We start from the raw sequence: 23,853 nt of genomic DNA on the forward strand, positions 1-23,853 counted from the left end.
CCAACAGTGTTTTGTCTCTTCCAGCTTCTTCTCCCCGGTAAACACCATCTCTCTGTTTTGACAGCCCGATCATCAAGTCCTTCGATCAGCATCGATCCCCGCGTAATCAATTCATCTGGACTCGGTCGTCTTTTCGCAGTTACTATCCCCAATAACGGCTCTGCGCCTCCGCCGCAAGAATGCCCGGCTTCGACTTCAGCAACTACAATCGCAATGCAGCCCTCCATGCACGGGGTGTACCGTTACCAAAGGCAACTAGTACAGGGACAACTATCGTTGGGTGCATATTCGACAATGGTGTAGTGGTATGTGAGCAAATCTAATTTCAACAACTGCTCGTGAGAAGTGAGCACGCCTGACTAGCTGAGTAGATCGCCGCAGACACAAGAGCCACAAGCGGACCTATAGTCGCAGACAAGGTCAGTACACCCCTAACTATGGCTGGCGAAGCCAGTGACCATTTCTGACCTCGCGCAGAATTGTGAAAAACTGCATTATATCTCTCCCAATATCTGGTGCGCTGGTGCCGGCACTGCAGCAGACACCGAGTTCACCACCGCTCTCATCTCCTCCAACCTCGAACTACATTCCCTCTCCACAGGCCGCACGCCCCGCGTGGTCACCGTGATGACAATGCTGAAGCAGCACCTGTTCAGATACCAAGGCCATATTGGTGCCTACCTGGTTGTTGCGGGTGTTGATCCCACAGGTGTGGGATTATTCACCGTACATGCCCACGGATCAACAGACAAGCTCCCCTACGTGACTATGGGCTCCGGTTCGCTTGCGGCCATGGCAGTCTTCGAATCAACGTGGAAGAGAAACTGCAACAGAGAGGAGGCCATCAAGATCTGCTCAGACGCAATCTTGGCCGGTATCTTCAATGATCTGGGATCAGGGAGCAACGTCGATGTTTGCGTGATTGAGAAGGGCAAACCATCGCAGCTGTTGCGAAACTACATCAAACCAAACGAGCGGGTAAAGAAGGAACGCAACTACAAGTTCGCACGAGGCACGACTGCGGTGTTGAATGAAAAGGTCATCACAAAGGAGGAGATTGGACGCTATGTTACTGTGCATGAGATTGGCAGTGGAAGTGACTCGGATAGCCTGGTGGTCGTGGAGAAGATGGACGTGGACGAGGTATGAGAGTGGTTAGGCTGAAAAAGTTGAACATGTATCATCATTGCCGTATCAGGCTTCTTGATGGACCAAGGCCATCCAACCAGGCATAAATGTGGCAGGACATGGGCAATGGCGCAAAGGAGCATCAACAGGAGAACAACAGGTTTCAAGGTCGTGGAGTCGATAAGGGAACTGACCCCTCTGATGTAGATCGACAGGCATTGAAATGTGAGCTTGATCGGTGTCTCCCCATATCGAAATGCGCCGTGCGTTGCAGCGCGTTCATGGGATGGCAAAGTCATAGACTACTGCCGATAGACTTCGTGCTGTCGCCTCGACAGCGTCAATCTCGAAGTGGCCTCTACATTTAATGTGCAGTACAAGCAAGACGCATCACTTGATCCAGTGGTATGGTAAAGGTCATAGAGCCATATTCCTCCTGGGTCTTTTACGAGTAGAAATTGCCCCATTCATGCTGAGCGGAGCATTACTATAAAGGCCACGTTTCTCCCGAGATCCTTCAACATATCCTCAACCAGGCTGACTCTCGCGGAGAAGGTTGTCGACGTGCTATCCTTGAGTGGCATCGGTGAACATGCTCACCAATTCAAGTTGACAGTGGTCCTCCAGGAGCGGCTTTTCCTTGAGTATCACCTCCTCTGACGACCAACCCTCAGAGCCTCTTCACAACCACCAGGATTCATTCCATCTCAACACTTCGACATGTCAAGCGATGAAGCATCTCGCCAGCCTGGAAATGGTGCCCTCTTGCTCATCTTGATCCAAGTTGCCTCCAGAGCGTTCACATTCTTCGGCAACCAGTTCCTTCTTCGCTTTCTATCTCCATCGTTGTTGGGCATCGCCGTCCAACTCGAACTTGTCTCCGTGACCAGTCTATACTTTGCACGAGAGAGTCTTCGTGTGGCTTTACAACGGCCGCGCGTCTCTACACAGTCATCGAGTGCCAATTCATCTGAAAAGCAAGAGCAAAATGCGGTGGGGATCGAGACACAGACTGTTGTCAACCTCTCCCATCTGGCCGTACTCTTGGGACTGGGTATTTCCACATTATTCGGTCTCTCATATCTACGGAGCGCATCGGACGAAGTCCTCGACAGTCCCTACTTTGAGATTGCATTCCGAATCTACGCAGTGGCGACGCTGGTCGAACTCTTTGCCGAGCCAGCCTTTGTTGTCATCCAGCAGAAAGCTCTATATAGGGACAGGGCGCGGGCAGAGACCTGTGCCGCAATGGCGAGATGTCTTGCAGCTTGCATCTTCGCGGTCGTTGGACATCAGGAGGGCGTCGCTCCGTCCATTTTACCCTTTGCCGTGGGACAGGCAGCATTCGCCATCACCCTCCTGGCTCTGTACTTCCTCCCAACGATAAAGCTATTGAGGGCCGAACATTTCAGCCTCATACCAAAGCGAATACGTTCGCCCTCCTCAGACCAGACCTACTACTTCAAACTCTTCCACAAGACGGTCCTCTCCCTAGCGGCAACCATGTACATGCAGTCGATCTTCAAGTTGCTCCTCACCCAAGGCGACGCCCTGGTAATGAGTTTCTTTTCCACGCTCGCAGACCAAGGTGCCTTTGCTCTGGCCTCCAACTACGGCGGCCTGCTCGCGCGTCTGGTCTTTCAGCCCGTGGAGGAGAGTAGTCGCAATACTTTCGGACGGCTTCTCTCCCCATCTCCGGCCAGCAGTGACAAAGAACGGGCATCTTCGGCCTCGCAAAACAAGAGCCTCCCGCAGGAGAACGACAATGCCCGCCGCGGCCTATCCTACCTCTACACGACTCTCCACGTCTACCTCCTCTTCTCTCTGCCCCTGATCAGCCTTGCCCCTGAAATCCTTCCAACCGTTATCCCCTTCGTCCTCTCCCCGCAATGGCGCACTCCCTCGACACTTCTCCTCCTGTCCACCTACTCTTACTACATCCCCCTCATGGCGGTCAACGGGATCCTCGACGCGTTCGTCACGAGCGTGGCTTCTCCCGCACAGCTGCGGAGCCAGAGTCTCTGGATGCTTGCCTTCACGGGAATCTACGGGGTCGCCGCATGGGCCATGTTGAGACTGTGGAATTTGGGGAGCGTCGGCCTCGTGGGCGCGAACATGGTCAACATGGCCCTGAGGATCCTGTGGAGCTTGTGGTTTTTGAGGAGCTGGGTCACGCAACGCGAGGACGAGTCCGGGCAGAAGAGACGGGCCGGCGCAATGCTGCTCAAGGAAGCGGTCCCCGCGAAAGCGAGCATCGCCGTCACGCTGCTTGTGATGCTGGGCCTGAGGGTGGGTGCTTCCTTTACGGCCACGAACGCTGGCAAGGGGTCGCTGGATCTGCAGTTTCTAGGGATCTGGACCAGCAGCGCTGTGGTTCTTGGTTCTACCATGTGAGTCTTTGCTCTTTCCTTTTCTCTCTTGTAATCGCATTTCGTTTCTAGGGAGGTTTATCATCTATTCTCGTCCACATGTCTAACCAGTCCCATCTTATTGATTGATTGATTGATCGAATGATTTTCTAGTCTCATCACCGAGCGCCAATTCCTCTTGGAGCTCCTCGAATCCGTCGTCCCACAACGCCTTGCTGCAAAGATTCCGAACTTTTTGAAACCATCTCCAACAAAATCGACAGGCAAAGCTACGAGATAACCACATGACAAAGAATTTTTTTTTTTTAAGAGACACATCTTATTATATCAATCGTCAAAGGTGATTTTGGTCGAGGTCGTCTTCTCCCCTTCCTCTGCCTCACGATAAAAGGCGCCGTACTCGCTGTGGACCTTCTTCTTCACCGTGGTGCCGAACCTCAACAGATTTTCGGGCACGTCCTGCTTGGCGGCTTTCAGGACGTTGATCAGTGCGCCGGCGAGGCCCTTGTCCTGTTCGGTGAAGAATGTGATCGCGAGGCCGTCCTTGCCGGCGCGGCCCGTGCGGCCGATGCGGTGGACATAGTCTTCCGCGGTCAGGGGGAAGGTGACGTTGATGACGAGTTTCACTTCGGGGATGTCCAGGCCCCGAGCTGCCACGTCTGTGGCCACGAGGAGCGTCGTGGCGCCCGACTTGAACGATTCCAAGCTGTTGATACGTGCAGACTGCGACATGTCTCCGTGGATTCCCGCGACGTTGAATCCGCGCGACCGGATGAAGTTCTCGATCCGGAGGGCCTCCTTCTTGTACAAGCAGAAAACCAGGATGCGGTCATTGCGCTTTGGACCTGCCGTGTGCTGCTTCAACAGCTGCAATAGACGCTGCTGCTTCTCCATGCCGTCAATGACCTCGACTTTCTGCACGATCCGGTTGTTAGCTCTCAATTCTCCAGAGTCATCGGTGTCCTCGCGCCCGATGGTGATTTTGACGGGTTGTTGCATGAACGTCGCCGCCAGCTCGCGGATCGATTTCGGCCACGTGGCGGTGAACATGGCCGTCTGTCGCTTAGTTGAGGATGGCATTTGGGAAATGATCTGTTTGATGTCGTCTTCGAAGCCCTTGTCGAGCATCCGGTCTGCTTCGTCGAGGACCAGATACCGCGTCTTGGAGACGTCGACCGTGCCGTCGGACATGAAGTCCTTTAGTCGACCTGGAGTTGCCACGACGATATTTGCACCTTTCAAGCTGCGACGCTGCTCGTCCTTGTTGGTCCCTCCGTATATGCATGCGGCCTTGAGCTTCTGAGTGGTTTTGCTGAGTCTGTCTAACTGTTCAAACACTTGGATCGCAAGTTCCCGTGTCGGTGCCACAATGACGGCTCTGATACCCTTCTTTTTCTCTTGCAAGGTCAGACGGACAACGAGAGGCAGGCCGAATGCCAGGGTCTTTCCACTGCCTGTCTCTGCCACGCCGACCACGTCTCGACCGGCTAGGAGGAAGGGCCAAGCGGCGGACTGGATAGACGAGGGCTTTTGGAAGGAGGAGAAGACGTCCGAGAATTGAGAGGCCAACTCTTGAGGGAGTTGCGAGAAGGCGAGGATAGGTTGTACATTTGTATTCTGTGGATCGAAAATCTGCACGGATTGTGTCTTTAAGAAATTATCGACTTCAGCTTGTCGGAGGTTTCCAAGAGCTGATACAGGCTTGGGGACAGTAGAACCGTTGACATCGGCGGTGGAATCCTCCTTGGCCTCTGGGACCGGGGTTGAGTTGGCTGTAGCCTCAGTCGATGAGGGTGTGATATCTTGTAAACGCAGGGCTTCCTTGCGGTCTCTCTTCCTCCTCTTGCGTTCTTGCTTGGCCAACTGAGCGGCCTCATCTTCGAGTTTATGTTTGCTCATGTTGACCGTCCTTGGAGTACTTCCGTTTGTCTGTTGAAAGAGGGGGAAGGAAGTAAAACCAGCGGAAAGATACTGGCCGCACCAAATCTTGTCCGCCACCGCAATTGAGAATTTTGAGAAAATTAAATTTCGAGGCCTTCGGAGTGCGGGACCGAGTGTCTATTACTCCACCGTATTGTAATTATGTCAGCAAGGCTCGTCTCAAATCACCACCGGCAGCCCCGCATGTGTCCCCTGTTGACACACCTACAGCACAAAAACTGCCTTCTCCTTGCATTATTACATCCATTGACATTAGACTGGTTACAGCTTTGGCTTGCTCTTGTCCATGAAAGCCTTCATCGCCGCCTTGGCCTCATCACTGTTCAGCCTCACTTTGAGATCCACCGCTTCCCACATTCCCGCCTCTCGCTGCTCTGCTAACACGGTAGGCCGATTCACCTGCGCCTTGGCCATTTTTAGACTCTCTGCGCTATAGGTGCCTATTCTCTTTGCAATCTTGAAGACCTCGTCTCGGAACGCGTCGACCGTGTCACCCCCAATGACCTTGGTCACCATCCCCGCGTCGTACATTTCCCGCGCATTGAGCTTCTCGGACGCCAACAGCAGCGCGTTGGCCCGCTGTTTGCCCATAACCTTGGGGAAACTCCAACTCGATGCCCCTTCCGGGACGAAACCCAGACTCATAAAGGGTGTCTGGAACACGGCGTCCTTGTCCCATGCATAGACCAGATCGAAATTCCACAGCTGTGTGCATCCCCATCCGATGGCTGCGCCGTGGACCGCAGCGATGAGCACTTTCGGGTGGCCCTGTAGCTCGTCCCCGAGTTTGCGACCTGCCTCGATTTCCTGCTCGATTGTCGGTCCTGCTTGGCCCGGTGGGAGCAGCACTTTCCCAGCGCAATAGTGCTTCCCTTTGCCGGTGAGGACGATCACCCTGATTTCGGGGACATTGCGTGTCCAGCGAAGAGCGTCGGCCAAGTCGTGGTATTGCTGGAGGGTGAAGGCGTTGGAGATCTTGGGCTGGTTGTATTCCAGCAGCAGTGTCCCCGGTGACAGCCTGGTTGAGAGGACGGTCTGGTAGTTTGGGGGTGTGTCGGTCATGTTGGAGGTGAGTTGTTCACGATCACACAACTAGGAGAGGGGGGAAACAAACAAATGCGACCGGCACCTCGACGAGGACTGTACAAATGGTTCTGGCACTTTCACCTACACGCTATGCATCATTTTCTACCCTTTGAGGGATCTTGAGCCCTCAAGGAGAACGGGCCTTCTGTGCTATGGACCTCGGAAGCAAGGCTATCTTGTTGTGGTAAGACCCCGCATCCCCCACAAAGTGTCTTGTCGGTAAGGCTCGCTCTGGGCGTGGAGGAAAAAGCTGTGGAGTTTATTCCCGGTATATTGTCTTGCGTGAGTTGAGCTCTAACGCGGATGAACGTGACCTCTCTCGTCAGTACCTAAAAGAAATCAACGACATAGTTTTCTTGACATCGATTCTGCAACAGGCGACCTGCATTGACCCCGTTCTAGCTGTGTGACCATCTATTTGCTACGGTCCGAGCTGACCTCGGTAGACCGTTCTCGGGTATACATAACCGCGTTGTTCAAACTACAGTCGTTCCTGGATGTACAAAAGGTCTGGTTCTCAGACGGAAGCCAGCCTTGTTGTCACGGTCATTGAGCAGCCATGGCGACGACTATCGACGTCGAAGCTATCAAGAAACGCTCATGGAGTGTGACGAGCAGCTACACTCCCAACAACATCATTACCTATAACATCGCCCTGGGTGTCAAGGGCACAGATTTGTCGCGATGCTTTGAAGCACATCCCGACTTTGCGGCCGTCCCGACATTCGCCACTCTCCCCGTCATCTCAGTCATGCGTGAAGTCACGTACGGGATGATGGAATTCCTCCCGAACTTCCAGGCGCATAATCACGTCCACGGCGAGCACTATCTCGAGATGAAGGGGACGTTTCCAAAGCAAGCGACACTGCACACTACCGCACGCGTGGTGGATATTGTGGATCGACGGACTGGTGTCACCGTCGCCGTGGGCATCACTACTGTCGACGCAGCCACGGGCGTGGAGATCTGCTACAGCGAGTGGACATCCTTCGTCATGAAAGTCCCCGGGGCTGGGGCGTCGACGAAACCCATACCTCGCGGTGCAGCCACAGCCACACACCCGACGCCCACAGATCGCAAGCCGGACGCTGTGGTGGAATACCAAACCTCGCCAGAGCAAGGAGCCCTGTATCGCGCCGCGTCGGGAGATTTGAACCCCCTACACATCGACCCGGCCGTTGCCAAAGCAGGCGGCTTTCCGGGGCCGATCCTGACGGGTACGTGTACCGTGGGAATGGGTGTGCTGCACATCATCGACACGTTTGCCGGCGGCGACTTCAAGAGGTTCCAGAGCGTGAAGTTGAGGCTGAGCAAGCCTGTGTATCCCGGCGATGTGGTGCGGACGGAGATGTGGCGAGAGGACGGGGGAAGGAAGATTCTGTATAGACAGGTTGTGGGCGACAGGGTGGTGATTTCGCAGGCGGCGGTCGTCCTGAGGGATGCTTCTGAGGTGCTGAAGGCGAGACTGTCCTAGTTGGCCGGGTACACGATTAGTTAATATATGGTTTACTACTCGTACCGCATTAGTTGGCAGAGGGTAACTCTGGTCCGTGATTCCCATCCACCCTATACGTTTACGCCAGAATTACCTCCTATCTCACAGGAATACACCTTGCCAACGCTGCGATAATCCTGTTTCACACTTTTCTCCCCTTTAGCATAGAGTCTCAGTCCATTGTACTCACCGTTCTCGCTGCTCTAGATAGGTATGTATGTACCTCGTACGCATCGAGGCATGTAGGCACGTTCCCCATCTTCCCCACACGCTTAAGCCTCCCACGCCTCCCCCCAAAGCGGAGCCCCTGAAATTCAATGCTGGTGCGCTACTTGTCGCTCCTCCCATCCCTCTCCTCAAACGGACTCTGCTACTTTCGCTTTTTTTTTTACCGAAATTTTCCTCGGCATTCTGCCCTACGAGACCCAAATGTGTCAGAATTTCTGACATGATTGAGCTGTACGAGAAGGCGTGTCTGTCAGAGAGTTAGACTCGGCCAGACCGTAGCACCAGTGGGAAAGAAATGGCCCCTCCACCAAACCCAGCTGCGAGCGGAGGTTTGGGTAGAGAACCCGACCGAGTAGTAGTGCTCTGGGCTGGGCAGGGCCTGAGATCCGGGGGTGTTCGGTTACAGCACTACGGCACCACAGGAGCACAGGAGTACAGGACTACAGGACATACATACGACGTGATACTACCTATCTAATTACCTACCTGGCTGTCCTCTGCCCAACAGTGCAGGTGCCGTTGCGCTGTCTTCCCTTGCATCAGCTCTTACAGACAGACAAGTCTTGACCCCTGCCCTTGCCCCAGTGCGGCACGGTACAGACACCACAGATATATACAATATATATACACGATCTTGAGGGCGAGGAACCACGACCAGTCCAATCCAGCGAAGATGCCATGGCTCAGTCAGGATCACTACCCGTTGCCTCAGAAGGACTTGATCTCGCTCGTCTTTGACAAATGCACCCATGATCCTGATAAACCCGTCAGTATATTTTTCATTGTGTCTGTCTATCAACTATTCACCTTCCCTTGACCCATTGAGGTTGTCCCCCCTTCCCTCTCCAGCATAACCCAACAGCCCTCTACGCAAGAGGGAGAGTCTGAGAACGAGTCTGACGCCCGAGAAAAATGAACAAAAGGTCTATCACGATCTAGAAGACCCCAGTCGCACCATATCATGGCGGCAAGGACGCTCCTTCACCAAAAAGCTCGTCGCCGGCTTCCGCAAGGCTGGGCTGAACAGGGGGGATTGTTTCAGCATTGCGGCGTTTAATGATGTGAGTCCCTCGTACATTAGTTCTCTTCCTTTTTCCAAGAACAAAGCTCCAGAGGGAAACCAGGCGTCGTCTCTTGTTCCCTCTATCCCATCTTCCTCTGGCAGGTCTCGGGCTCTGATTGAACTTCTCGAAATCAAAAGATCATGTACTCGATGCTCTTCCTCGGTGGGGTGGCAGCAGGAGGTATTTTCAGGTAAGTGTTATCCTTATTCCGCTACGAAGGAAGATGTGTTTGGAACGGGACATGCCCCTATCGTCCTCTCCATTCTACGTCCATCTAAGCTTCCTTTCCCCCTTTCGGGACAGGGACACAATGCTGAGGGACAATCCCCTCCTAGTGGGACGAACCCGGCGTACCAAGTCTATGAGATCCGCCACCACATCCGCATGGCGCAGGTCAAGATGTTCATCGTGGAACCCGAAGTGCTGGGTCCCGTCCTGGAGGCGGCGGAGCTCGAGGGTCTCACGCGGGACAAGATCTTCATCTTCAACACGCGGCCGCAGCAAGACGTCCCCGAGGGGTTCCGGAGCTGGGAATGGCTCCTGTCGCAGGGTGAGGAGGACTGGGTGCGCATCACGGACCTCGAGGAGCTGCAGCGCACCGAGGTGGCGCGGCTCAACACGTCCGGGACGACGGGCCTGCCCAAGACGGCCATGCAGTCGCACTACAACGCCACGTCGTGGCACACGATGCTGCACGACATTGCGCGCGTGCCCTGGACGGTGCGCAACCTGTACACGCTGCCGGGGTTCCACGTCGCCACGGTGCCGCTGGTGCACGCCTGCCCGCTGATCACGGGCGACCAGTGCTGGATCATGCGGCGGTTCGAGCTCGAGGGGTTTCTGGCGGCTCTCGAGCGCCACCGCATCACCAACATCGGCATCGTGCCCCCGCTCGTCATCGCCATCATCATGTCCCCCCTGCGCCACCGCTACTCGCTCCGCTCCCTCCGCCAGGTCAAGTGCGGCGCCGCGCCCCTCGACGCCGCCTCGCAGGAAAAGTTTCGCCGCCTGTGCAGCCCCGACGCCACCTTCACCCAGGTCTTTGGCATGACCGAGACGACGGGCACCATCTCGCACTTTTACTACCCGGGCACGGACGACACGGGGAGTGTGGGGAGTCGGTTCCTGCCCAACACGGATGTCAAGTACGTATTTTCATTCTTGTTGTTGCTGTGATGTGATTCTCCTAGCGAAACAGATAACACCCTCAAAAGCGTGAAAAACATGCCCTCCGCAGTTTGATTTCTAGTCCTGCCAAAAAAAGAAAGAAATCTCTCTCTCTCTCTCTCTCTGAAGGAAAGAAGCCAACTAACCCACCCTCCCGCAAACACACAGGTTGATCGACGACAAGGGCAACGACATCACGGCCTACGACGTCCCCGGGGAACTCTGCGTGCGCGGCCCCACCGTCGTCAGGGGCTACTTCAACAACCCCAAAGCCAATGCCGAGGCGTACGACGCCGAGGGGTACCTCAAGACCGGCGACGTGCTGTACTGCGACGGCAAGACCAAGAAGTGGTACATTGTCGACCGGAAGAAGGTTTGTTTTGCGCGACCTACCTTTTTTTTTTTCAGATCTGATATCGTCATACTGATACAAGGATCGATAAGGAACTCATCAAGGTCCGGGGCTTCCAAGTCTCGCCCTCGGAGCTGGAGGGCGTGTTGCTCATGCATCCGCGCATCGTCGACTGCGCCGTGGTGGGATTCCGCCGCCCTGGCGGGCCGATGCACGGTGTCGCCGACGAGTTGATCCGCGCGTACGTCGTCGTCCGGCCCTCGACATCGACAACGTCTTCGCCACCAGAACCGCCCTTGACCGCCGACCAAGTCAAGGCGCACATTCGCGCCCACCTCGCCAGCTACAAGGCCCTCACGGGCGGCGTGGTCTTTGTGCCCGAGATCCCCAAGAGCGCCAGCGGCAAGATCCTGAAGAGGGTCTTTGCCGAGCAGATTGAGAGGGAGATGGCGTCGTCCAAGACCGAGGGTCAGGGCGATGGGGGAGAGCAGAGGGCCAAGTTGTGAGTAGGGCTGTAAGCTGCCTCGGAGTGTGAGGGTGGCAGAGTGAGGGACTGTGAGAGAGAGGGGGGGGAAGATTGGGAAAGATTGGAGTGAGGGGGGAGGAGAAGGCAGCTAGAAGTATAGATTAGAGAGTATTGAAAGAGAGAGCGCGAAGGCGTGGTTTAGATGGGTATCTATGGGTGTATCTATGCCATGCCCCCGGCCTGGAACTAGAACTTGGAAGATGAGCGAGTTTGATCTACTCTAGGTACTAGGTATGTACCTAGGAATGCAGTATCTACCGAGTATGTATGTATGTATCAAGGTCAAACATACATATCCAAATGTTCTCCCTGGTACACCGTCACACAACACCCCTTGTAGATGAGCCTCATGCTATCTACCACGTATGCACTCACTTCCTTATTTACCTCCTCACTTCCTTTGCCTACTGACTGACTCTCTTCGCCCTCTCGGTTTATTTCACCCTGGCCTAACCCTGCTCCAGCCAGGAAACCTAACGCAATCGATATCCAGGGCCATTTGCATTTTGCAATGCATCTCCATCCAATCCGACTCTCCTTCGCCACCCTCATCCTCCACTTCAGTCCCTCCGGGCCAAATCACACTCTCCAACTCTCCCTTTCCCGTCCCTTCCACCAGGAAAACTCCCCATGCGGACACGACTGTAGCTTGGAGAAAGGACTATAACTTTGCCTTCGCCCCCTGCGCCTCCTTCAACCTCTGCATCATGCGGTACGCATAGTCGAGACTCTTGCGGGTATTCTCAAAGTAAATGTGCGAAAAGTCGCTGCTGGCCTGGCCGCTGATGGTGCGGGCCTGGATGCCGTGCGAGATGGTCCCGCCGCGCACGCAGTGGAAGATCTTTGCGACCTCAAAGTCCTTGCCGGGCGGATTCCCTTCCTTGCGCGGGTCGAAGCCCGTGATGCGCGAGTACCGGTCCAGCAGCTCGTCGGGCTCCGGCATGCCGGATTTGGCGCGGTTGGCCGGTGCGTACGGCGAGGTCTCGGGCGAGTAGGGCACGCCGGCCTTCACCGTCTCGTTCCAGAACGGGCCGATCACGTACACGGCGTCCATCAGCGGGTGGCCGATCGTTGAGAGTTCCCAGTCGAGAATAGCGATGACGCGGGGTTCGGTGGGATGGAGGATCTACTCGTTTATCCCATGGTTAGATTGATCGGGAGGTTGGGATTTGCAAAGCAAGAGAGTAGAGTCGCTATGCAGTGGGAAGAAAAAAGTCCCTAGGACCCTCCTGTCTCTCAGTATGTGTCGAAACTTACCACATTGTCAAACTTGTAATCTCCATGCACAATCGAATACCGGTCACTGGTCATGTTGGTCCTCACAAAATCAACCACCTCATCGTAATGCTCGTGGGCCCGGCCCAACTCCTTGCCCGTGTTGATGTCTTTGACCTTGGACTGCTGGTTCTCGATCCGCTGGAACGTGTTGCAATGCCGTTGGTAGAAGCCTTTCTTTTTGCCAAAGTTGGACAAGCCGATCGAGTCCGGGTCGATGCTGTGCAGCCAGGCAAGAGTCTCGACGAGGGAGATCCACCTATTTACATTTCAGTCGGGCCCTGGAAGAAGAGACACCTACAAAGGTAGCTGGGGGCGGTCACAGGATCGAAGACAGCACATGAATTGGACAGAGTGCCGGGTAGAGCACGACTTACGCTTTCCTTCGATCCGAGGGTGAAAGTTCACCCAGGTCGGGATCTGTTATTATTCTGCCCTTGACGAATTCCATAACCTAGATATCGTCCAAGTCAGCCACATATAATCTCGTCCTCCAAAGCCGACGTCGAGGCAAGGACGAAAGTCGATAGAGCCTTACATAAAATGGCGTCCCAATCACGCTCGAGTCCTCGCAAAGCGTATAGACTCTCGGCACAGGAAACCCTTTGACCGAGCCCAAGGCTTTCAGCACCCGGTATTCACGGTCGACTTGGTGTGCAACAGGGCTGATGATTGTCCCCGATGGCTTCTTTCGCAGGATAAAGCGTGTGCCTCTATATGAAAATGTCAGTTACAAGAACGTAAATACAACAGAGAATCAACGGTGCAGCCCGAGCTTCCATGACCGCCACAGAACGACACCAACAACCATGCTTGCATTCGTTCACACATGGATAAGATAGCACAGGAAGACCCCCTGGAATCATCACAACCCACATATCCATAGAGGACTGTACAGCATGGTAACCAAATCAAATATAAGATATAGGCTGTTGGATAGGTGGATCTTGAACAGAAAAGACGTACGCAGCATCGTCGAGAAAGTAGGTGGGATTGCTCTGGCCGTAGCCAATTTTCGTCGACACCACAGGCGCCTTCAAACCTGGAATGGTATTCGAGTTGGCGAGATATCTGCTCAGCGAGGCGTCGTCGAGCTCGTGGCGTGCGCCAGATTTTGCTGTAGGGTTGGGATTCATCTTGCCGAAGCGATCCTAGATAGACACGACGACACCACACAAGGAAACGGGACCACGGGGCAAAACAGCCTGGCTTGTATTAGTAGCAGGTGTTCCAAGAGAAATTCTGTATATATACAAAGTTGTTCTGGCAGCGATATGCACTGAATATGGACATGGCCGAAGTCTGACCAGGCCAACCTTGACTCGGCGCATATTCTCCGCAACCGAGCTTCACCGAGGTTGTTTTCCTGGCTTGCCTGGCTTGCTAGATACGGTGATGGTAAAAGCCAAAAAGGGATGGCCGATCTTGTCCGGAACAACCCGTGGAGGTCCACATCAGCTTCAATTGCTTGTGAGATCCCTCTCTGCGCAAGAATCAGGACCATATAATAGCAGGAGGGAGAGGGTGTGTGTAGGTGCTAATGCTTTACAGCCCGTCTTCAGACAGGCGTATCCACGACAGACTGGATTTCCACAATGACATCAGGCCCAATGAAAGAGAAATACTTTGTCAGCAACTGATACATATTAAGATAAAGTGCTCGCAGGGCCACGAGGTGAAAAGGTATGCCTGGGTTTGCTCCAAAGGGAAAACCTCACATCCGACAGCTGCTTCTGAAGGCTAGGACCGCGAGCTGAACGGCGAAGAGGTGTCAGTGCTAGTTGAACGACCAGTGCTAATGCTTGTGGCTGCCTGGAAGCTGAGAGGGAGCTAACAGATTCGGTCTGCGCATTGTTGACTGAAGATACTGTCTCCAAAGCCGGAATTGTCGTCAACGCTGGCTGAGGATCGGAGAGACGTCGCCAACCACCGACAGACCGTTCCTGGGCGGCAGCTTGCCTTGGTTCTGCATTTTCGTCCGAGATGGATCCTCGATTCATCATCATTCGATCCTCGGTATACCTCCTTCCAAACTGCCCAGCATAATCCTAGAATGCTTCACAATCTTTAAACACAGCAAACCATCCTCGGCACTCCCCCCAGCACGATGCTCGTCTTCGCACTTCTTAATGTCCTCGAGCGTCATCCCCGGCGCATACCCTCGTGGTAAACCCCGACAATTACCGTGAGCGCCAGCCTGTACGTGATTGTGTTCTAACCGAGGGGGAAATTCCTGCGAGTTGTGGTAGGGCTCAACATCATGCCATTGCTTCTGACGCCGTTCGATAGCGGACACAAGCGACTCGAGTGTGTAAACGGTAGAGGTATCGCTATCCTCAGACGATATATGCGTAGGTATGAATTGCGGTTTTCTCAAAGCATGGAACGAGCCATCGGGCGGGTCGGGAATTGCGTGGTCACCGAAAACATATGCTCGAATCAAATGATAACCAAATGTGCGCCACTCAAGATCTTCGCGGATACTCAAGGGTTCTGACGGGTTGTCCGGTGGCACTGATTCTGTGCTGCTAAACCCCCTCTTCAGCTCTTCAGCACTAGCCTTTTTGACACGGTGCCAATGATCCGCAAGCACCGTAATCAACATGGTGCTCAGAAATACGTTTTGAGAGCCCGATTGCATTTTCTGGGGGCAAACGGGACAATATATAACAGAACGACCGGTCCGATGCGCGGCGAGGAGCGCATCGACCATGCCAGAGGATACGGGAAATGCAGACAGAGTAGAGAGGGTTGACAGAGTGAGATAGAGGTTGGGCAGGCAGGGGCAAGCTGGAATAGTGGGGAGATGTGTCAACGAGCTTTGATTTGTGCTGAGGTTGGCGAAATGGTTAGCATACGGCTCAGCTCCTTTGTCACTGGGCAGAGAGGAGTCTGGGTCTGCGTCGTTGGTAGAGTACAACTGCCTGTCGTGTTCATGGCTTTCTTGCACCAAGATTGGAAGCATGGTCATGTCACTGAAGTCAGGCCACAGCGAGACATCGGTCGGATAAGCACCCTGGGGCAAAACGTCGTTTGTAGCCGGGGGTGTGCGAGGCCCGTCGTACGGTGAGGTGCTGTTGGAGCCTTGACAGTGTAGGTTTGAGGAGTTTGCCTTTTCCGCCACCACTCGGGCCTCGTGGCTGGCACGTTTGATGGACTGGGTAATGGGCGCTGTGCAGATATTCTCAAAGTTTGTACGCTCAACAACTTTTTCGGAGAGTCCAGGGTCGATTGCCAGTTCGACGACGGCGGGCGGCGCCGGAGGAGGTTGAGGATAGAGGGCAGAAACGGGAGTCGGCCGCAGGGCACTATTCAGATGGGACGTGTCTATAGCCGAGACCTCGTCGTCTTGAAGGAAGTCGTCCGTCTTCTGTTTCTTGCGCGGTCTGCCCATCTGCTTCTGCGCCGAGTAGCGGCACTTCAAGGCCTGCTTGATACATCGTGCGCAGCCCGTGGCTTCGCCCGAGCACTTCAACTTGCGCTTTCCTGAGGTATTGTGAGTCTAGGCACGGAGTCATGGCATATTCAGAGGACGGACTGCACTCATCGCAGGCTGCGTGTCTCTTGGTCAAAGGGTCCGCGTCAAACGAGGCGCTGTAAGCGGGCAATTGTGAATCTAGCGGTTCGGGTACTGAGTCGGTGGCTGCGAAGGTTTTCGCAATGGGGAACTGGCCGTAGGCCTCGAACAGTGAGGCTGCCGCCTGCGCATTCGACATTTTCTTGGGGAAGGAGTGTCGCAGAGAGTCAACAGAAGATCTACAGGCAAGACTAGATATTGGAATTCTTTGCCCGCCTTCCTTACGAGCCGGGGGGATCTGGTGGACAGCAGCCTGGTCGAAAGTTTCTTGGAGGGGTGTGGAGGTCGATCACCGTGTGGTCCTCGTTATTCTGCTCATGGGCTGATGATGGGTGGCCTGAACTTCTCTACCCCGTAGTTAGTGTCCTGCGGTGCCCCCGATCGGAATTATCCATGATTTCTCTCGCTTCGTGCTCCGTGTGGTCAGTCACTATTTACAGACGCGAGATTGGGATTTCTTCCTAGTGAGGAAGACATCGTTTCGCAGCTTCGTTGTCAGATTGAATGTTCTGTTTGATCATAAGCCATATATTAGCAGAATGGTATCTTTGTACTTTCTCTCTTCTCGCGACTACGAATCCGCACTGTGTTCCCCCCACTCCATATGCTTGTCCACACGAGAAGAGATCATAAAATCACACACTTCTTGGGCAATCCACATGGCCCGCTCTCCTCTTCCTTGTCATCTGTCTGTATCGGTTGTGTTGGTCTCTTTGGTCCCGCAGCAGCTGTTGTCTCTGTTGTCTTCGCAGTCTGCTCGGCGGGTTTAACGCCATTTTCTGCGGCAGGCTTCTCTTCGGCACTGCCATCTAGTCACGCAAAGCTGACCTTGCTGAGGTGCTCGTAGAAGGACTTGCCCTGGATGGTGGCGAGCTCCAATTCCGGAGCCGAAGGCTGTCTGGAGCCATCACCAGCAGCGAATGTACCTGCACCCCATGGGCTACCGCCACGAGCTGCGCTGAGGTCGGCCATGATGGGGAAGGCTTTGGCATAACCAAGGGGAACGTAGATCATGCCCTGATGAACCCAGGACGAGAGAGCCGTGATGGCTGTGGTCTCTTGGCCACCACCGAGAGTGGCGGTGCTGATGAACAGGCCAAAGTATTTTCCAAAGAGCGCTCCGGTCTGCCAGTGTCCACCGAGTCTATCGATGAAGGTCTTCCACTGGGCCGAGTATGTGCCGTAACGGGTGGCAATGCCGAAGAGGAAAGCGTCGTACTTAAGCAAGATCTCGGGGGTAGCGACGGGGACGTCCTTGTTCATGCCTGGCGCGTGCATTTTGCTCAGGACCTCCTGGGGGAGGGTTTCCTCGATTCTAGAGGCAGCGAAGTTAGTCCCTGTTGGTCTGTCTCTGTAGGCAGACGGCAATGATGTAGAAAACGTACTGGTAGATATCGGCAGTGCCACCGGCCTCTTCAATACCCTTCTTCTCTGCTTGAGCCAGCTGGGCAACATGGCCGTACATGGAGTACTATTGTTTCAGAACAGTTCTGTTAGCATCGGTCACAAAAGGAAAACAATGCGCCAAGATGAACGGGAAGTATAGCAGGCGGCAAGGGAGGGTTGAGGGAAGGGTTGAGAGAGCAACGTACGTAGATGATGGCGATCTTGGGAGCCATTGTGAAAGGGTTGTGTACGGAAAATAGACTGAGACGGAGATGGGGAAACAGAGACAGAGGCTGTATGGGCTCGAGGACGAAGCTTGGGTGTGAGATGGAGAAGAGAGAATGAGGTACAGGAGAGGAGGAAGTGTCGAGGTTTTTGTATGCGCAGCGGCACTCGGTATGCCGCTGCAAGTCAATTGAAGCACAGTGATCTTACGAATGAAGCTTCATCACCACGGAACGCTCCCACCTTGCACCTTGTTTACTCTCGTCTTTAGTTTCATCCTCTGACGAGGGGCTCTTCCGGGTGTGCCTGGAACTCTGCGCCCAGAGTTGCTGACGATTCGTCAACACGCATAGGGAAGGCAGGTCACTACAGGCACTGGACAGGCGTGGTCGGGAACCCCGCAGAGCTTTAGTGGGCGTGCCAGGTGTAAGCAGGGATGCTAGAGCTGCCAGTGGAGCCTAGGATGACGCCAGAGCACATACTGCGACCCAGGAACCATGAGACCCAGCGTGGAAGTGGGTAATGGTGCTGATAGTAGGTACCTGACACCAACCCTCTGAAGTTGTAATGACACTAGCCTCTCATGCAATCCTATAACCTCTCATGGTCAGCGGCCGTCATTTCAACAATATTTCTTTTTTCCTGCGGCGCAAATTTTCTTTCCAACTTCCATCCGCATCATAACAAGGGCAACATGTTTTGTAAGTCATGTACTCATCCGAGAACGATGTACCGCTGGTTTCCGCAATGCCATCTCCAAGCATCCTATCCATGCCACCAAAAAGTCCCCTAGCAACCAGCAGCTTATGAAAAGCTGACAGAAGATTGCCAAAGCACGGCCAATCAAGCCCGGGCTGCTGCTTGCGCAGTGCGGAATCGACCGAGCCACCCGCCTGCGCTATTGGTCTTCTCTTTGTAATCCACCCACTCCCGACCTCCCAACCCGACCTTTTCGGAGTCTTTGTGGCCTACAATTCTCTCCATGCCGGTATTCCTCCAGATAATCAAGCCTCTCCAGACACTGGAGACACCGCTGTCGGTCATTTGTCAGCCGGCATCTGCGATGTAATATCGATGCAGATGCTGGAATCATGCACCACCAACCGCCTTGTCCCGACTGCGCTCCTGTCCTAATAATCATTCTCGATGCTGTGTAGTAGATTCAGATCGTCGGCAGCGTCGGCGAAAAACCACAACACCGATCATTTGCATCAGATCAGTCCCCCCACCGGATACTGCCCTCGCTTGTATTGCTAGCTTCACATTGTCCAATTGTTCTATTAGTGCGACTGGAGCGCGTACCTCCAACTGGCGTGGACAGTGCTCAACAAGGTAAGAACGCATTGCCCCTTACAGTAAGTTACCCATCTGCGTTGAAACATGCCACCACTAATGCAAGGCACGCCAGGATACTCGTATTTCCTCGTACTCTTTGGAACTGATAGCGAGATCCAACTCGAATTGCGCAACTGTGGCTCCTAGAGGAGAATTCACGCCGACGGGCGAGTATATCCAGACTGTCATTCCTCCTCCCATTGCACCATTTGTTGTCTCTCCCACAGCCTGTTCGCGCTGCTAACTATAATCTCTGCCTTGGACAATAACTTTGCCTGGAACTTGGCGGCAGCCTCTCCCTGCAATTTCATTTTCCTTGCCTGAGCTTGCATCATGATCGGTACCAGAGCCTGCGGATCGGCTTCACTCAGAGCTCGAACACTCTTGAACCCGTTCTCCCACAGCATCCGGGCCATGCGACTCTTGACGAATGCTATCTGAGCCATTTCCAGGAGATCGGCGCGTGCTCCCGCACGAAGGCGATCCAGCATATGTTCCAGCACAGCCGCTAGCATTCCCCAGCCCATTCTCTGGCAGAATTTGATCATGCCCGCAGCGAATCCGTGACAAGTTTGAGCCAGTGTCTGCACTTGTCCCCGCGGCACAGAATATTTCAGACTGATTTCGTGGATCGGCATCTCATTGCACAGATCTCGCAGCTGGAAGGCTGAGTATGCTCTGCGATAGATTCGCGCCATATGGATCTCTTCTGCCGTGTTTTCCTTGAGTTGAGCACCGCTGTTGACGAGTCTATTCACAAAAGCAGGATTGACGCCGATAAGTCGGATCGCTCGTATTCCACTCTCGTCGAGATCTTCCAATTGGTTTCGGAAAGTCAACCACGAAATTTCCGCGAGCCCCGTGGTCTGGACCGGAGTGAACAGATAGAATATGTGCATTTCACCATCCATAACGAACGCTTCGAGTGCCCGTCGCAATTCCGCGTGGATAAAAGTCCCATCCTCAGGGCCGAGACCAGATGCCACAACCGCGATTCCAAGCCTGGTTGGTTCAAGGCAACCATCGTATTCTCCTTCTTGAATCAATCCGTCCTGGAGTAATGCCTGCTTCGCCATTTCGACCATCTCAGCAACCTGCGAATGGCCAATGCTATGCCAAAGAAGTGATGAGCGAACGTATCCATCCAATGACGCTATGCTGGACGCCATACGGGTAGCAATGACCTCCAGAAGAGCTCTCTTGAACCCTCTCTTTTCAGGTGTCAGGCAGCTTTCGACCGGAGGCATTTCCGCCTCAAGTAATTCTGCCACAGCCTCAAGTTCGGCCCTTTGACAACAAAGGTAGGTCTCACCGACTTCATCCTTGCCTTTGCGGCCAGCACGTCCCCGCATCTGTCGAAGCATTGCAGGGCCGACCAGCTCTCGACCCATCCGAGCTCCATTCAATATTACTCTTCTTGCTGGAAGATTGATGCCCGCCGCGAGACTGCACGTCGCCACCATCACCCGTAGGATCCCTGCGTCATACGCTTCGCAAACCAGCTCTCGCTCTTCAGTTGTCAATCCGGCGTGATGAAAGCCGACTCCGCAAGGAACAGTCTTGGAAAAGGATGGCTCAAATCCACCTGGCAGTGCACATAGCGATGCCAGGAGATCTTGACGCCGTTCCAACTCTTCCCGGCTCAGGTGGTCTGTAGGTAACGCGTCGCTGATCAAGAGCGCTGTACTCTCTGCACCCATTCGACTGCCACAAAATACCAGTGCCCCGTGACCAGCAAGTGCAGTCTCAACAGCTAAAGCTACAACTGCATTGGGAGTTGGACTTTGGAGTTCTTTATGGTTTGATCTAGCGATCGTCCGCTGAGGTTGTGGTCGTTGTGTTGGGAGAGCATCGCCGGCAGCCAGCTGACTTGCTGTGCGAAAGAACTCTTTCGCATTTGCTGTTGGATAGATGGCATTCTCGTACACAAGATATTCCTCGATGGGAATTGGACGGTACTTCGCGATGTAAAATTTTGCGTTCAGCCATTGTGCTAGCAATTGTGGATTTGGCAGGGTGCCGCTCATACCCACGATCTGAACGTTCTTCTCACCCGATGCAAGCGACATGAGCTTCGTGGCAAGAAGTTCCATAAGATATCCCCGGTGTTCGTCGTTGATCACATGAAGTTCATCCAGTACCACTACACCAATGTCACCATATTTGCCTTCTTCAATGGCGCTATTGACCAACGAATTGGCCTTCTCGATGGTGCAGACGGCGATGTCGCAGTCGGACCAGCTGATATTCGTTCTGCTCCCACCAAAGAATCCACCGACTCGCACAAATGGGGTTGGCCGGCGCCAGGTTGGTGTTGGCACACCATCGAGACTGTCGCAAACAACTTTGGGGACCTTGTCCACTAAGCTGCGGAGCCACCTCAACTTTTCTTGAACGAGAGCAACATAAGGGAGGACCAGGATCGCCTTTGCTATAGGATCTTCAATGACCCTCTTGATTAGTAGGATATCTGCGACCAACGACTTGCCCCCGCCTGTGGGGGCTGTATAGACCAGGTTTTGTTCTCCGGTCAACAATCCCCGGCCCAATAGGCACGATGACTGCCAGGAGTATATGGCGCGCAGCCCGAGTGATTCAAAATTGTCAACCAGCTTGGAAGGTAGACCATAACGAGCATGTCGAAGGCTGAGAAGCGGGTTTTGCGAAGGCCCTGGGGTAGATGACTTGAATGGAGGAATATGAATGGGTGTGGGGTTCGGGGCTGCTTTGCTGTCATCACTGTAGTCTGGACGAGTAATACAGCTAGCTTGTAGACGAGGGGCCTGGCAATTATGCCGGGAAAGAGGTGTGTCGATAGTCTGTGGCCGCGGAACTGATGATGAGCTCTGGACTGGAGGGCTTATCTGAACATCACGGACTGCATCGATGGTACGTTTGATCCCAGCTAGAGGTTTTGTGCCGTAGCTCTGATTGCGGGCGAGGTCAATCGAGGTAGCTTGACCCGTTGACAGGGTCGTTTGATGCCATGGTGGTGCCATCGGATATCGTGGGTGGGATCTGCGTGTCTACGCGTGAAGTGGACGCGACATATCGATTCTTCCATTCGACAGGAGCGTCAGGATCCTAGATGAGTTCAGACAGCCACTGATTTCAGCACACAGGATCAATCGTGATGACAGGGTTGATAGTAATGGTCGTCATTAGAATAGCAATAGATCTATATTGTGCCAACCAAGGCAAGCCTATGCGTGAACCGCGTAAACAGGGAAAGAGGCGAGTCCCACAACGGAATAGTCCAAACTCTAAAAGTTCGGGTTAGTTGCCAGGTCCGAAAGCCACTTACCGCGGGAGCCGGGAACCCCCAGAACAGCACCGCACGCTGGCACCACACAGAAAAACGGTCTCTGACAGTCCGCCACCCCTCAACAATGCGTCAAGGGAAAATAGAGGGTGAGGAATCGAAATGACAGCCATTCAGTCATGTAATGCCATAGAGCTGGGCAGCGAGCCTCTCTGCGACAAGTATGCGGCTGCGCTATGATGGCGGCAAATTTCAACACGGAATGAGTGTGATTGTTATCCCAACGGGGCAACAGGCGCTTGGAAGCGGTAGAGTTGGATTAATGAACAAGTATAGGTGGCTAAGTCGAAGGAGCTGGGTGCCAGGCTGGCAAACTGATGATCATGTAGGGCGCAAGTGAGTGGTGAGTGGAGGTTCGGGGAGGCCCCGACTCGATTCTGCAGGCAAAACTATCCAGGCTTGCTACACCATGACCTTGAGGGAAGAGGGCTGTCAAAAGCGATTGTAAAATAGCAAACGGACTGCGATCAACTCGCTGGCAGCATTTATGGAGCCTCCAAGGACATGTTTGGATTTCTATGGCCATCCCAATCGTCGAGGCCATGATAGAGATGTGGTCAAAATTAAGAGAGGACAATCCTGGGTCAGGTGACGCCAAGGGGTCCTCGGGCACTAAGCAGCCGGGCTGTTTGATCGCCACCCACCGACCTCACTTCTTCCACTACCCTCTGGATGTACTGGGCCAGGAAATGCCACGACATGGAATAATTATTGAAGAGGTATGGAGGATGTGGCTGCGAGACAGATGCAAAGATATGACCACCACAGACTGAGAAATATCTGGTGCAACCGACATGGATAGCTGCTGAATGAATTATTCTGTAGTGACCCCTAAGTCGCGCGGGTATATATGTGGTCCTTATAGGCGCATTTGGGGAAGAAATGAGAGCGAGAACAGTAATCATTTGTATGTGGTTGGGGAGAAGGCAAAACGAACAAGATCATAGTACATCTTGGTGGCAGCAACTGGCCAGAGTCATGAGTAATGTCGTCAGCGTACCGAATCACGTTACGCGACCCTGCATGATTCGCTCAAGGTTTCCAACCTCAACTGCACTCCAGGAATTCTTTCTTCTCTCTTCGTCTGCTCTTTCATTTTTAGCGCTTCCTTGCCTTGCAGGTGATCCACATATTCCATGTCACTGATCCCACTTTTTCCAAAGCACATCTCGTGTGGCCCCCCTTCCTCCCTCGCCCTCCACACACTGGACACTGGGCCAGTCTCTGACCCTCTCTGATGGCTGATCTCACATCTCTTGTGTCTGGCCTATTCTCCATCGTGGGTTTTTTTGCCCGTCGCAGTGCCGTTTGTGTCTGCGTGTCTGTGTCCCTTTTCATGTCCGCCTTTTCCGTCGCCTCCCCCCAATTCTCGACAAG

The 23,853-nt window shown here is 53.9% G+C and overlaps 10 protein-coding genes across 10 annotated transcripts; 4 read left to right on the top strand and 6 right to left on the bottom strand.

The window, feature by feature from the left end:
* Positions 1-179: 179 nt before the first annotated feature.
* Z517_07718 (uncharacterized protein) lies at positions 180-1,149 on the top strand (the record flags this gene model as incomplete). Its single annotated transcript, XM_013426239.1, has 3 exons — positions 180-305; positions 372-419; positions 478-1,149. 3 exons carry the CDS (start codon positions 180-182, stop codon positions 1,147-1,149), a joined length of 846 nt encoding a protein of 281 aa, XP_013281693.1.
* A 699-nt stretch (positions 1,150-1,848) lies between these two features.
* On the top strand, positions 1,849-3,522 carry Z517_07719 (uncharacterized protein; the record flags this gene model as incomplete). Its single annotated transcript, XM_013426240.1, has 1 exon — positions 1,849-3,522. One exon carries the CDS (start codon positions 1,849-1,851, stop codon positions 3,520-3,522), a length of 1,674 nt encoding a protein of 557 aa, XP_013281694.1.
* A 302-nt stretch (positions 3,523-3,824) lies between these two features.
* On the bottom strand, positions 3,825-5,396 carry Z517_07720 (uncharacterized protein; the record flags this gene model as incomplete). The annotated part of the gene is made up of 1 exon (XM_013426241.1): positions 3,825-5,396. The coding sequence occupies one exon, from the start codon at positions 5,394-5,396 to the stop codon at positions 3,825-3,827; it is 1,572 nt and encodes a 523-aa protein (XP_013281695.1).
* Positions 5,397-5,699: 303 nt separating this feature from the next.
* On the bottom strand, positions 5,700-6,500 carry Z517_07721 (uncharacterized protein; the record flags this gene model as incomplete). The annotated part of the gene is made up of 1 exon (XM_013426242.1): positions 5,700-6,500. The coding sequence occupies one exon, from the start codon at positions 6,498-6,500 to the stop codon at positions 5,700-5,702; it is 801 nt and encodes a 266-aa protein (XP_013281696.1).
* Positions 6,501-7,083: 583 nt separating this feature from the next.
* On the top strand, positions 7,084-7,998 carry Z517_07722 (uncharacterized protein; the record flags this gene model as incomplete). The annotated part of the gene is made up of 1 exon (XM_013426243.1): positions 7,084-7,998. The coding sequence occupies one exon, from the start codon at positions 7,084-7,086 to the stop codon at positions 7,996-7,998; it is 915 nt and encodes a 304-aa protein (XP_013281697.1).
* A 1,453-nt stretch (positions 7,999-9,451) lies between these two features.
* Positions 9,452-11,336, top strand: Z517_07723 (uncharacterized protein; the record flags this gene model as incomplete). The annotated part of the gene is made up of 4 exons (XM_013426244.1): positions 9,452-9,501; positions 9,647-10,456; positions 10,647-10,851; positions 10,923-11,336. 4 exons carry the CDS (start codon positions 9,452-9,454, stop codon positions 11,334-11,336), a joined length of 1,479 nt encoding a protein of 492 aa, XP_013281698.1.
* A 681-nt stretch (positions 11,337-12,017) lies between these two features.
* On the bottom strand, positions 12,018-13,767 carry Z517_07724 (uncharacterized protein; the record flags this gene model as incomplete). The annotated part of the gene is made up of 5 exons (XM_013426245.1): positions 12,018-12,482; positions 12,614-12,890; positions 13,009-13,085; positions 13,170-13,344; positions 13,598-13,767. 5 exons carry the CDS (start codon positions 13,765-13,767, stop codon positions 12,018-12,020), a joined length of 1,164 nt encoding a protein of 387 aa, XP_013281699.1.
* Positions 13,768-14,633: 866 nt separating this feature from the next.
* Z517_07725 (uncharacterized protein) lies at positions 14,634-16,347 on the bottom strand (the record flags this gene model as incomplete). Its single annotated transcript, XM_013426246.1, has 2 exons — positions 14,634-16,117; positions 16,170-16,347. The coding sequence occupies 2 exons, from the start codon at positions 16,345-16,347 to the stop codon at positions 14,634-14,636; spliced, it is 1,662 nt and encodes a 553-aa protein (XP_013281700.1).
* A 674-nt stretch (positions 16,348-17,021) lies between these two features.
* On the bottom strand, positions 17,022-17,827 carry Z517_07726 (NAD(P)H:quinone oxidoreductase, type IV; the record flags this gene model as incomplete). The annotated part of the gene is made up of 3 exons (XM_013426247.1): positions 17,022-17,523; positions 17,594-17,679; positions 17,801-17,827. The coding sequence occupies 3 exons, from the start codon at positions 17,825-17,827 to the stop codon at positions 17,022-17,024; spliced, it is 615 nt and encodes a 204-aa protein (XP_013281701.1).
* Positions 17,828-19,339: 1,512 nt separating this feature from the next.
* Z517_07727 (uncharacterized protein) lies at positions 19,340-22,153 on the bottom strand (the record flags this gene model as incomplete). The annotated part of the gene is made up of 1 exon (XM_013426248.1): positions 19,340-22,153. The coding sequence occupies one exon, from the start codon at positions 22,151-22,153 to the stop codon at positions 19,340-19,342; it is 2,814 nt and encodes a 937-aa protein (XP_013281702.1).
* Between the last annotated feature and the right edge of the window lie 1,700 nt (positions 22,154-23,853).

Source organism: Fonsecaea pedrosoi, assembly GCF_000835455.1.
Source record: "Fonsecaea pedrosoi CBS 271.37 unplaced genomic scaffold supercont1.5, whole genome shotgun sequence".
NCBI classification, from domain to species: Eukaryota; Fungi; Ascomycota; class Eurotiomycetes; order Chaetothyriales; family Herpotrichiellaceae; genus Fonsecaea; species Fonsecaea pedrosoi.